The sequence below is a fragment of the Thamnophis elegans genome, chromosome 12, assembly GCF_009769535.1.
Source record: "Thamnophis elegans isolate rThaEle1 chromosome 12, rThaEle1.pri, whole genome shotgun sequence".
NCBI classification, from domain to species: Eukaryota; Metazoa; Chordata; class Lepidosauria; order Squamata; family Colubridae; genus Thamnophis; species Thamnophis elegans.
The window spans coordinates 3,738,922-3,752,973 of record NC_045552.1 but is presented as its reverse complement, the minus strand read 5'-3'; the positions used below and the strand labels follow the sequence as shown (position 1 = coordinate 3,752,973).

At 44.6% G+C, this 14,052-nt stretch overlaps 1 protein-coding gene across 1 annotated transcript; it reads right to left on the bottom strand.

Annotated features, from left to right (window-relative positions):
* Positions 1-388: 388 nt before the first annotated feature.
* Positions 389-13,692, bottom strand: LOC116515905 (C-X-C chemokine receptor type 3-like). Its single transcript, XM_032228212.1, has 2 exons — positions 12,989-13,692; positions 389-1,719 (listed from the first exon to the last, which is right to left on the bottom strand). Exons 1-2 carry the CDS (start codon positions 13,112-13,114, stop codon positions 628-630), a joined length of 1,218 nt encoding a protein of 405 aa, XP_032084103.1. The 5' UTR covers positions 13,115-13,692; the 3' UTR covers positions 389-627.
* Positions 13,693-14,052: the final 360 nt, after the last annotated feature.

The window sequence follows — 14,052 nt, the reverse complement described above, 5'->3', positions numbered from 1 at the left end:
GATGGGAATGGAGATTTTGCAGTATCCTTGCCCTGGAGTGGGATGGGAATGGAGATTTTGCAGTATCCTTGCCCTGGAGTGGGATGGGAAGGGAGATTTTGCAGTATCCTTCCCCTGGAGTGGGGAGGGAATGGAGATTTTGCAGTATCCTTGCCCTGGAGTGAAGAGGGAATGTAGATTTTGCAGTATCCTTCCCCTGGAGTGGGGAGGAAATGGAGATTTTGCAGTATCCTTCCCCTGGAGTGGGATGGGAATGGAGATTTTGCAGTATCCTTGCCCTGGAGTGGGATGGGAATGGAGATTTTGCAGTATCCTTGCCCTGGAGTGGGGAGGGAATGGAGATTTTGCAGTATCCTTCCCCTGGAATGGGGAGGGAAGGGAGATTTTGCAGTATCCTTCCCCTGTCATGCCCATCAAACTACGCCCACCATGCTCACCAAGCCATGCCCCAGAATTGGTAGTCCCACCACTGTTTCGAACACCCCCTCCCCAAAGAAATGGTTGTTAAGTCAAGGACTAGTGTGTAGAGCAACCAGTGTGTAGAGCAACGGGACGCCTGCTGGCAGAGGAGCAAGAGAAGAGAGAATCCTGGGATAGTAATGGCATCCTGAGGGGCCACAGGTCATTCTAGAAGGCGGCGTTGGAGCAATCTGTGCTTTCAGACCAATTTGAATCTCTTATTTGACTGGACGGCCTGAAATGCCTGTTCCAGAATGTCTGATTGATGCATCCAAATCTTCTCAGCATGGTCAACAGCTTGTTCCGGAACTTGACCCCGACGAAGGCATAGAGCAGCGGGTTGAGGCAACAGTGAAAGAAGCCCAAACTGGTGGTGACGGTATCGGCGATGTCCAGGTTGTCCTCCCACTGGCAATTCTTCTCCAGGATGTCCAGCTGGAGCAAAGTGGTGATGAACTGCACCAAATGGTAAGGCAACCAGCAGAGGAAGAAGGCCGCCACCACGACCAGGATCACCTTGAGGGCCTTGTGCTTTTGAAAGCCCCTGGAGCGCTGGAGGGTCACGATGATGTGGAAGTAGCAGTAGATCATGGCCATCAGAGGGAGCAAGAAAGCTACCACTTGGTTGATGATGATCAGGGCGATTCTCAACTCCTTGGTGCTCTGCGGCGGGAACAAGAGAACGCAGGAAGTGACTTTCCTGCGGCTGTCATACTCGGACCTCAGGTACATGAAGTCGGGCACCGCCAGCAGGAAGCAGACCAGCCAAACCAGCAAGGCGATGTAGATGATGAGGAAGCGCTTGTTCCTGTTGTACATCCGTATGACATAGACGATGGAGAGGTACCGCTCGAAACTGATGCATATGAGGAAGAGGATGCTGGCGTAGAAGTTGATCTTCAGGCTGCTGCCGATCACCTTGCAGAGGAAGCCTTTGAAGATCCAACCGTAGACGGCCTGGGCAGCCCAGAAGGGGAGGGTGACCACCAGGAGAATGTCTGCGATGGCCAAGTTGAGGACGAAGATGTCGTTCCCGAATAAGGAGACTCGGTCCAGGAGGAAGACGGCGATGACCATCATGTTGCCTCCGAGACCCAGGAGGAAAATGATGATGTAGAACGGAGGCAGAAACCTCTCTGAAAACTCCTGGTACGGGTTAAAATCGCACGGCTGGGCAAAGCAACAGTCGAAAGAGTAGCTCTCATTGTAGTAATCCACGTACTCTCCACTGTTATTGGAGAACATGCTGGAATTTTCAGCCTGAAAGGAGGAAACATGACAGCGGATTATTTTACTTCATGGTTTAACGTTATCGTTTATTTTAACTATTCTTTGGCAGCTGTCTGAGGCTCAGAACACCTATGAGAAGGTTACAGGCGGTAGTGTGTTGCAAATATTTTTACTACTGGTTCGGGAGCGCTCCCGCATGTGCAGAAGCGTCTGGGTGGGTGGGCAGGGGCCTCCCACCGCCCCTACTACTGGTTTGGCTGAACTGAACCAAACCAGGAGCAACCCACCACTGGATACAGGCAGGCCGTGATTTACAACCATTTAGGAGAAGGTGAAGTGGTTGAATTTCAACTAAAGTAGTGAATGTCCAACTTGGCTTCTTTAAAATGTGAGGACTTCAAGTCCCAGAATTCCCCCAGCCAGCAACGGTGGACTTCAACTCCATTAATATTATAGAGTTTCTATACTACTGGTATAACTACGTCCATTAGTATAATGGTTTAATGTAATCTGAATCTTAAGCTACACCAATCTTTTTTTCAAATATAGCTCCTTTAAGATATGTGGAGTTCAATTCCCTAGCTAGCATTTGTGGAGTTTAACTCCATTAGTATAATGGATTTAATACAATAATACAATAGCCGAGTTGGAAGGGACCTTGGAGGTCTTCTAGTCCAACCTCCTGCCTAGGCAGGAAACCTTATACCGTTCCAGACAAATGGCTATCCAACATCTTCTTAAAGACTTCCAGTGTTGGGGCATTCACAACTTCTGGAGGCAACTTCTGTTCCACTGTTCATTGTTCTCACTGTCAGGAAATTTATATTCTTAGCATAACTACATCCGTTAGTGCAATGGATTGGTATAAATATTCTTAATCTGTTATCCTAAGAATCTTAATCTATACCTGTGTTTCTCAAATTTGGAGACTTTAATGTAGTGGCCCAGCAGGAGCTGTTGGAGCTGCCACCAGACTCTGACAGCGAGGGGCCCTATGAGTCGGCTCTGGAGGATGTGGAGGACCCTGGACAGGGTTCCGACTCCGAGCAGGGCGCAGAGAGGCTGGTTGGCCACCAGGAGGCGCCTGAGCCTTGGACCAGTGGAGAGGAGACAAGGGAGTGTGTTCCTGACATCAACAGTGAGTTGTTCCTGGATGCCCGGCACCGAAGAGCTAAAAGGCGTCAGGAACAGTTGCACAAGTACAGGAGGTAATTGCACTCAGCTGGTGGTAATTAGACTCCTCTCCAGACTATAAAAGGACTGCTTGTGCAAACGCCCCTTTTGCAGAAGTCAACGCAGGAACTAATGTTGGAGAACATTATTGTGAGCTTGGCAGACTGGATTGCTGCCACGGCTTATCTGTGCTGGATTGCTGCCCAAGCTTGTCTGTGCCGGTTTTCTGCCAAGGACCTGTCTGTCTGTTAATTAAATGGCGTAACTTATCTTTGGCTCCGAGTGTGTGTTGGTGTGGGATGAGGGGGGGTCAGAACACTTTAAGATGCGTGGACTCCCAGAATTCCCCAGCCAAAAGATTTTAAGATGCGTGGACTTCAACTCCCAGAATTCCCCAGCCAGCATATCTGGCTGGGGAATTCTGGGAGTTGTAGTCCACACATCTTAAAAGCCACCCAGTTTGAGAAGCACTAAGTCCTCCCTACTCCATCACTGATCAGCTAAAGACGGTTCACCGACAAAAGGGCGAACGACAAAACCGTGCCCGACTAAACCGCGGTGACAAAAACGTGTGTTCTAAAGCGCTCCGATGAATGAGCGCTGAATCGCGCCGACAACAGCGCGGCGACAGAAGCGCGCTGTAAAACTAAACCTAACCCTAAACCTAACCCTAAACGTAACGCTAAACCTAACCCTAAACCTAACCCTAAACGTAACGCTAAACCTAACCCTGAACCTAACCCTAAACCTAACCCTAAACGTAACGCTAAACCTAACCCTGAACCTAACCCTAAACCTAACCCTAAACGTAACGCTAAACCTAACCCTAAACCTAACCCTAAACCTAACCCTTACCTTAACTTAAATTGCCCCTCTGTCGACTGAAATTGCCATTCTGTCTCTGCGCTGTTGTCGGCGCACTGTTGTCGTCGCGGTTTTAGCGACGCGGTTTAGTCGGCGCGGTTTTGTCGTTCGCCCTTTTGTCAGGTCACGGCTAAAGACTGTACTGTGTGCTTTGAACCTCAGTTTGGAGAGAAAATGCCAGCGACATTCCCCCTTTGCTGCCCTCCCCACACAAGCAACTCTCCGACAAAAACTCGGCTAGGGTGCCCCTACTACAAATACTTTGTTGATGTGCAGGTTCCTTTCCCTGCCCAATAGGGCATGCTGTCGAAGAGAAATTTCCAGCTGAGGTTTGGAGAGCATCACTGGTGAAATTCTCAAATCTTTGAAGAAAGCCACAGTGCTTTGGCTCGAAAAGAAGCCACGAAAAAAATCAACTCGAAAGGTAAGCACCAGCCATGCGTGGAGAGAATTCCCCTGAGCCTCCTCTCAATTGCACAGACAATTTTCTATTTCTATTTCTGAAAGGGGCATTTGACTTTAATTTCTCGATTTCTTAGCAGAAGATTCTTGGGGGTTTTTTTTGTTGTTGTTGAAGGATGTGAGCTTTAGCATCAAGGTACTTTGTGATGTAGGGACACAGTGGCTCAGTGGCTAAGACGCTGAGCTTGTCGATCAGAAAGGTCGGCGGTTCGAATCCCTAGCGCTGTGTAACGGAGTGAGCTCCCGTGACTTGTCCCAGCTTCTGCCAACCTAGCAGTTCGAAAGCACTTAAAAATGCGAGTAGAAAAATAGGAACCACCTTTGGTGGGAAGGGAACAGCGTTCCGTGTGCCTTCGGCATTTAGTCATGCCAGCCACATGACCACGGAGATGTCTTCGGACAGCGCTGGCTCTTCGGCTTTGAAACGGAGATGAGCACCGCCCCCTAGAGTCAGGAATAACTAGCACATATGTTCGAGGGGAACTTTTACCTTTACGTTTAAATTGTGACGTGAGATCATTTGATTCCCCCGGAGAGCACATTTAGAAAAGGAGAATTTTAGGGTCCCTTGGCCTTTCCAAATTTTTCAAGGAAATTGCAGGGTGACAGGCATACCGTATGCATCTTCTAGGTATGGAATAGACAGAGCCAAAAAATTTTTTTTAATTTGCTTTCTGAATTGTATTTAAGGTTAGAAGCAGCATTTCTCAACCTGAGCAACTTTTAAGATGGGTGGACTTCCAGAATTTTCCAGCCAACATGCATGGATTGGTGTGAAGAGCCTCCTTTGACACTGTAGGAAGTTATCACCCACTCTTCTCCCAGAAAAATGAAATATTTTAGGAAATATTAAAAGGGCAAAATATTTCCCCTAAAAGGGAGGCAGAAACTTACCCCCCACCTTTGTCAATGGGCCATTAAGACCTGGGCCAGCCTATTCTACATAACAAAGATCTACTTCCTTCAGGCAGAGCCATAATAGGAATTGGCTAAAAGCCCTTTCATTACATCATCACCCAGCAAGAGTCAACCAAACTCGGGACTCAGGACAGCCTACAGAGTTGCCCTTGCGTGGCCCCCACGGGAGTCTGACAACCAATCAGAATACAAGCTCAAATTCAAAAGCCCAGAGAGAGGATAAAACCCAGGGACTCTCAGCATATAGCAGTTAGACTTATATACCGCTTCATAGGGCTTTCAGCCCTCTCTAAGCGGTTTACAGAGTCAGCATATCGCCCCCAACAACAATCCTGGGTCCTCATTTTACCCACCTCGGAAGGATGGAAGGCTGAGTCAACCCTGAGCCGGTGAGATTTGAACCGCCGAACTGCAGAACTGCAGTCAGCTGAAGTAGCCTGCAGTGCTGCATTTAACCACTGCGCCACCTCGGCTCTTACCCACCTCCTTTCCAGTTCAGTTCAGAGCATCTCTTTCCTTCCCCTCCCCTCCCCCCATCATCTCAAGCCGTGTGATCCTGACCACCATTAAACCATCTTTCCAAGCAGTCTCCATGTTTCCGGTGTCTTTCTCTTCACTTGGAACTGAACCCAGGTGGACATTTCTTCCAACAAGACCATACTTGACTTCTAGGAATTATATGGATATTAATAAATAGGAGGTTTTTTGGGGGGTTGGGGCTCTTATCCAAGGCAAGGTGAGATGGCTGCTTAGCTTTCTCAACATCAATGGCCAAGGTTTTTCTGGAAGTTCTCCACTGCTCTGGGGATGAAACAGCTGACATGTTGCATTTGGTTTTGCGTGGGATGTAAACATCTGACATGGACATGATTAAAGGTCTTTTTTGCATGGATCAACAGGAGGGGACTTTTGATCAGATGGCCGTGGCTGCCATCTTGACTTTTTGACTCTCTACAGCTTGAAAAATAAAAAAAAATGAAACACGTTCTGGAATTCACACGTCTCCACGGCTCCTGGGTTGCTGGCTGTATCCCTGTTGTCATTCTGCCACCATGTGGACATCTCTGGGGAGGAAGAAGAGGGGGAGGAAGAGAGGAGGAGATGAGGAGAAAAGGGAAGGAGAAGGAGGGAGGAGGAGGCGATGGGGAGGAGGAAGAGGGGGAGAGGAGGAAAAGAGGGAAGGAGAAGAGGAGGGAGGGAGGAGAAGAAAAGAAGGAGGAGGAGATGAGGTGGAGGAAGAGGAGGAGGAGGGAGAGAGGAGGGAGAGGAGGAGGAGGAGGAGAAGAACAAGAAGAAGAAAAAGGAAGGAAGAAAGGAAAGCAAGAAATGAAAGAAAGGAAGAAGGAAAGGGAAGAAAGAAAGAAAGAAAATGAAAGGAAGGAGAGAAGGAAGAAAGGAAGGAAGGGAAGAAAGAAAAAAGAAAGAAAGAAAGGAAGAAAGAAAGAAAGAAAGAAAGCGCTCAACATTTCGAAGTTCATTTCTTTCTAAACAGCTCTACTATTTCTGGAAAAGGTTGGCAGGTTTGGGGTTTTTTAAATTTTGTTAAGGTTGTCACATTACACGCAACCTGCAAAACAGAGGTTTCTGTGTTACTCATGTGCCCTGAGAAGACCGGAGAGTAGGAGACACTTTTCAGAGAAGTTGAAGATGGTGCTAGAGATGTTTTGCGCTATCAGATTGCGGTCTAGTCAGGAGGGGAAATTCCTGGATTTGCAGACGTTTTTTGCCTTTCATTCGGCTACAAGGCTCTTCTTTTACATTCCACACCGATGCTCCTTCTATGGTCCCATTTGAATCATATCTTTTGAGTATCATCCATGCCACCTAACTGGCAAAACCTTTGCAATGACTGAAAGTCCAGAAGTGACATTTTTAGTAACAATGATGAACCCACGCTCCCTTTCAAAGTTTTTATGAGTTCTTTTAAGGAGCTTTCCCTGTTGTTTCTCTTGCTCTTTTTAATTTCATCTTCCTTTTTTTAAAAAATGGCATCTGCACACACACACACCCTCTGTCTCTCCACTTTGCCTTTTCTTCCAATGGACTTTCCTTTTGAAATAGTCTTTGAATATTATTTTTATTATAATGAGGTATCAGGAGAGCCATTGGTTAAGGAACAACTTGCCTCCAGAAGTTGTGAATGCTCCAACACTGGAGGTTTTTAAGAAGAGGTTGGATAACCATTTGTCTGAAATGGTTTAGGGTTTCCTGCCTAAGCAGGGAGTTGGACTAGAAGACCTCCAAGGTCCCTTCCAACTCTGTTATTCTATTTCTATTCTATTTCTATTCTATTTCTATTCTATTTCTATTCTATTTCTATTCTATTTCTATTCTATTTCTATTCTATTTCTATTCTATTTCTATTCCAATTCTATTCTATTTCTATTTCTATCCTATTCTATTTCTATTCTAATTCTATTCTGTTCTATTCTATTCTATTTCTATTCTATTTCTATTCTAATTCTATTCTATTCTAATTCTATTTTATTTCTATTCTATTCTATTTCTATTTCTATTTCTATTCTAATTCTATTCTATTCTATTCTATTTCTATTTCTATCCTATTCTATTTCTATTTCTATCCTATTCTCAAAGAGAAGATGGTTTTCAGAGTAAATCTGAACCAAGCCTTCTCAGAGTTTATGGATGATGGAAATGTACCGAGACCTACCTATTGATAACTAAAATAGGAGGACCAACAAAATGGGTATCATATTGCCGTGACACCAGCAGTGTAACACATATTCTGTGTCATATTGCTGGCACTGTGGCACCTATTCTATTCTATGGCGGTTTGAATGCCATCGGATTTTACAAACAGAAAACAATTTTTACAAACAAAACAACAACTTAAATAAAACCAACCCCAAACTTCATATATTTCTGGAGTTAAGAATGGGCGAATTTCCAAACACAGAATAATGTCTCATTAGCCCCGAATCAAGCTGTCAACATGCTGCTATTCAGAAGGTAATAGATCCACAAGTTGTTGTGGCCAGCAGATTCGGACAGTGAGGAGGTTGGGGAGGAAGATGGGCCAGTCCTGGAGTCTGGGGAAGGCTCGGATAAGGGCTCTGCGTCGGAGGCAGAGAGGGGGCCAAGGCCATCAGCTGCCTTTGGAGTCGGAGATCAGTGGGGCAGAAGAACAGCTGGAGCCTGTTCCCAGTGTGCGCATGCGCAGAGCTGCCAGGAGAAGGGAAGAGTTAAGGAACAAGGGCTGATTCGGGAGTAAAGCCACCGGTGGACGGTGAATGGCCCCTCCCAAAGGGAATAAAAGAGGAGCGAAAGGGGAGTGGAGTTTGCAGGAGACAATTAGCTCAATTCATTCGGCTGAAGATCTGTTCCTGACTTCTTGCTAAGTATTTGCTGCTACAGCATGGAGTTTGGAAGATATCAGCCTGGCAGCTCTCCAAGCCTGATCAAGGCCTGTAGTTGTGAAATCGCACAAAAGACGGTTTGCTGGGACTTTGCTGGAGAGGAATTCCCTTAAACCTAAATAAAAGGGGTTTTACTGGGACAAGGAGTCGGCTTCATGATCTTGGGAAGCCTTGGTCAGAACATTGGGTAAAAAAACTGCCTTCCCTTCGAAGCATATTTTGTTGCAAAGAAATATGCAACAAAATACTTGCAAATTTTGGTGTACCGTTTTTTGTTTTCAAAAACTACAATTGTTTGTTTGCACAACTACAATTAATCACAAGCTAATTGTGACTGTTGTGGATTTTTAAATTGTTTGGATTGTCTTATTTATTCCCTCCCCTGTTTATTGTGAGCCGCCCGGAGTCCTTCGGGAGTGGGCGGCATACAAAACCAATAAACCGAAACCGAAACCTAAACTTGCTGGTGTGAATAAGAAAATGCCAGGTGGCGCAGTGGTTAGGGTGCGCAGTGGTTAGGGTGCAGCACTGCAGGCCACTTCAGCTGACTGTTATCTGCAGTTCAGCGGTTCTAATCTCACCGGCTCAGGGTTGACTCAGCCTTCCATCCTTCCGAGGTGGGTGAAATGAGGACCCAGATTGTTGGGAGCGATATGCTGACTCTGTAAACCGCTTAGAGAGGGCTGAAAGCCCTATGAAGCGGTATATAAGTCTAACTGCTACTGCTATTGCTATTGCTATCCCTCCCACATCACACCCTCTACTTCCCCCTACAGGTAAAATAAAATATATACAGGTAGTCCTTGACTTACAACAGTGACCATTCGAAGTTTGGTGACCATTCGAAGTTATAACGGCATAATTATGACGGTTTTTCACACTTATGACTGTGGCACCATCCCCATGGTCATATGATCAAAAATTCAGACAGTCGGCAAGTGACTCATATTTATGACGGTTGCAGTGTCCTGGGGTCACGTGATCCCTTTCTGCGACCTTCTGACAAACAAAAAAAAGTCGGGGGAATCCAGAGTCCCTGACTTAACAGCTGCAGTGATTCACTTAACGACCACTGGCAAGAAAGGTTATAAACAGGGACAAAATTCAGTTCACGTCTTGTTTAGCGACATAAATCTTGGGCTCACTTGTGGGCGCAACTCGAGGGCCACCTGCATGTATTTTAAAGGACACGGCTGTGGTATCCAAAAATCAATACCAGTCTGGTAGAAATCTTAACCGTTCCGTTAAAAATATATATATGAAAAAGCGCCAATTTTCACAAACTGCAGCTCAGTGCATAGCGTGGTTAAAAACAACAAAAAAATGTTTATTCTGCTAGTTTAGTGTGGTTAGAAACAACAAAATGTTTATTACGCTGCTAGGCTGCAAAAAAAACCCCCCAAAATTTAACCATAGTCAGAGAACACCTTTCTTGCTGACTAGATAAAATAAGAATAGAATAGAATTAGAATTAGAATTGTATTAAATAGAATAGAACAGAACAGAACAATTTTATTGTCTGTTTTCTTTATCTTTAAAGGTAAAGATTCCCCTTGCATATATGTGCTAGTCATTCCCGACTCTAGGGGGCATTGCTCATCTCTGTTTCAGAGCCGAAGAGCCAGCGCTGTCCGAAGACGTCTCCGTGGTCATGTGGCCGGCATGACTCAATGCCGAAAGTGCACGGATCGCTGTTCCCTTCCCACCAAAGGTGGTCCCTATTTTTCTACTTGCATTTTTACGTGCTTTCGAACTGCTAAGTTGGCAGATGCTGGGACGAGTAACGGGAGCTCACTCCATTATGTGGCGCTAGGGATTCGAACCGCCGAACTGCTGACCTTTCTGATCGACAAGCTCAGTGTGTGAGCCACCGCGTCCCTTTGAATGTACCACCTTAAAATGAAATTTCGTTGCCTGCAGCTCTCAAAGACTAAAAGATTTACATCAACTTCTGTGAGAGAAGCTGGTTTTATCAGCAGGTAACAAGCAGATCGTAAAAATTCTTTGCGTTTTAATAAAATGTATTTGTCAACCGAAAAGCCCCGCAGTGTTGCAACTTTCCTGGGTAAACTGCAAAATGCCCATCATTTTCAAAGCAGCTCTAATCTCTAATCTCTAAGCAAAACCAAGTCAGATTAACATTTAAAGAAAGGAGGTAGGTCAGAAGTCTTGTTATCTGGACTTTCCTATTACGGGAAGAAAGCTTCATGGATATAAAGATAAGATGTCCCATTTGTCCCTGAAACCTAACCCAAGATAATTATGGGTTTTTTTTAAAAAACCAACCCCCAAAATATGCCTGCTTGGGTAAACATCCAGGCACTCATATTTAAAAACATGTTTTTTTTTAAAAAAAAAAATGCCTGTGGTTTATTATCTAGCTTTTGATGTCTCTGATTTTGCAACTCTTTTGAAACAAGAAACAGAAAGATTTAAAAAAAAAAAATCCAGAGGAGCAATGGAAGATGATTAGATGTAATCTCTTTAAGTACCGATTTCTCAATCTCAGCAATATTAAGATGTTCAAATGACTTCAACTCCCAGAATTCCCCAGCCGGCTTGTCTGTTGCAATCCAAAACACGGGATTAGCCAGAATATCTGATAATTTTTTGTTTTACTATCCTCTTTATCTACGGTTGCGGTTGGGATGAGGCAATTCTGCAGCTCTCTCTGCCCCGTAAATCTTGCAAGGTTGGTTTTTCCCCCCTGCTTTTCAGATATTCAAATCCCAGAATCCCCCATCCAGCGTGTGCCATTATCCCTCACCCCACTCCAGAGTGACTAAAAAAAATATATATAGGATGGGCAGATTACAGATTTAATAAATAAAATACAAATATTTGGGGCTGACCTGCATTTTGGCTTAGTGTGTTCAAAGTGAGGCTTGAGAGTCATTTGGGGAATAAAATCCTGATCAAGATTGCCCCTCTGAATCTGAAATTCTCTATGATCGTAAATTTTATAGCCATTGGGGTTTTTTTTTCAATCATTAATACAGTTTTAGCTGTGCAAGAAGTCTCTGATTTTGGCAAAATGTATTTCCTGAGGTTCTGGTTTTTATTCCCACCCCCCACATCCCACCCCCAAGAGCGGGCATCCGAATTTCATTTTTAAGTGCACCATTGTGTATACAGAACTCCCTTTTTTTAGGGACCGGAAATTCCTTCATTCAGGCGAGAGTTAGGGAGACTGGATGGAGCTGGGCATTTACTGGCTGGATGCCCTTCCTAACACCCATGTGGAGTTTGCAGCAGATATATTCTCTTTGCACCCTAAGAGAGAGGAAAAACACGTGGTGCTACCTAGGATTGAAGTCAGCCTTCCACACATTCACCATTGTGTGTACAGAAAAAATGACAGTAAAGTTTACCTTCTCTTATCTTATTATCAGGAGCAATCGTAATAGAGTTTCCGGTTGGTTGTGCTTAAAAAGTAAGAAAAGTTAAACAAAAAGTGGAGCACGTGCTAATTAAGCTTTTTTAACAGACTAAAAGCTTTACCCCAGAGATCCTCAAACAAAGGGGAAATTATAGTATCCGTTTCCAACATAATTCCTACTCTGTAGAATTATTTTTTATTGTACATATTTTATTACTTGAATATTTTCTTCTGCATTATCCATTCCAGTAGTGTTGTATTCTGTGCTTAGGACGCTCCAGAATAACAAAGGCTGAAGGGCCATTGGAGGTCTTCTAGTCCAACCCCCTGCTCAGGCAGAAGACCCCATACCGTTTCAGACAAATGGCTATCCAACATCTTCTTAAAGACTTCCAGTGTTGGGGCATTCACAACAAGTTGTTCCACTGATTAATTGTTCTAACTGTCAGGAAATTCCTCCTTAGTTCTAAGTTGCTTCTCTCCTTGATTAATTTCCATCTATTGCTCCTTTCATCAATACGTAACAATAATAGTCCAATTGTGATCTGCCCCTACAGTTTGGAGGTAACGAGTCTTAAAAATCGAAGGCTAATCTACACTGGATTTATCTCTAAAGGAACAAGAAAAAATCCAGACAAATCTGTGACTCCTTTTCTCAAGTTACATCACTACAGTTTGATGGATTAAGCAAATTTACACACTCACAAACTAAAACTAAAATCATAGTTGATTCTAAACGAATAGCTGATAGTTGGTTTAAACGAACATTAGATTTATTTAGTTCTTCCTTAGAATCAATTATATCTGCTTTTATCTGTCGACACCAAGAGCCCAAAGGAAATAATTTCAGGCGAAGTATTCATCATTCCCTTAACAGAATACTTTAGAATATTAATATTAAAGCGGTTTTTGTTGTTTTTTTGCAACTGAAGATATTCCGATTTTTTTCCCCATCAACTGTGGATTCCTAAACCTCATTGCCCATCACAGCTCAGAAAACTGCATCACCCTCTGAGCTTCCAACTTCCACGTACAATCATTCGTTTTAAAAGCATGTTTTAAAATTCCTTCCCGCAACCCCAAATGTCCAAATATCGACCGCACATGCAGCGGTATCTTAACTCACCATGAATGAAGATGCTCTGAAACCAGTCGAAAGAGAGAAAAAAAGGTCTGAAGGGGAAGTCAAAACAGGTGGGTTGATTTTTATCTCAACAGAAGAAACTTCCGACCGACAGGTTTGAGGTGGCATGACAGGGTTTGAATATTAAAGATTTAAGACACATCGCGCAGGCCCAGGGTATCTGTGGCCCCCGCAAAGCCTTTCGCCCCCCTTCAATTCCTCTAGGATGGCCCTGGTGAACTTCAGCCTTGTAAATTCCTGCGTTTGTCAGGAGTTTCAAACGGGGAAGCAGAAGAAAACTTTAAAGCGAATGGAAGATAAATGTTTTCCCTGCGACATGGTTCTTGACTGCGTTGCGTTATTTTCCAACATCTGTTTGAGATGCTTCCTTCACTGAGGACACGAGGACAATCATGCCCTGGTTTTTCACCCACCCACGCCAAACCTCTTAGGTCTGACCACCAACAGAACCACCATTTAAAGTGGCCGACACCAGCAAGGAAAAGAGTTACGTCTTGTTCTTCTCAAGTTCCTCTCTCAGCAACAAAGTTCTCCTTTGGAGTGGCCCTCAGCCTTTCTCCCCTCCAGCTCTGGGGAAACTCCAACCAAAGGCCACTCTGTTCCTGGCTAGAGATTCAGAGAAGGAGGTGGCCAGATGGGGGTCATCGAAGCAGTCGGTGTGAGCTTCAATGGACTCCAGAGGAGGGTCGAGGACAGGAAGGTCTGGAGGAACGTGATCTGTGGAGTCGCGACGGGCCGGACGCAACTTTGCAACCAACAACGAGAGAGATCCACGCGACTCACCCTTGCGTCAAATAGTCAAAAAACTCACCAGCTTTGGACTGTCCAGCTCCCCAAGAAGACCAAGAATGAGATGGGAAGAAACATCCCCCCACACCTCCTGTCCTTCAGCAGCTGTGAGAAGCTAACAGTTTTTCTTTCAAGAAATCCCACCATTTATCATCAACACGCCTCAGACAAGAATCCATGGTGTAAAAACAAGAGAGAAACTCAAAATTCTCACTTTGCATAGTTGGTTCATTGGATGTCATAATGGAACTGCTCCT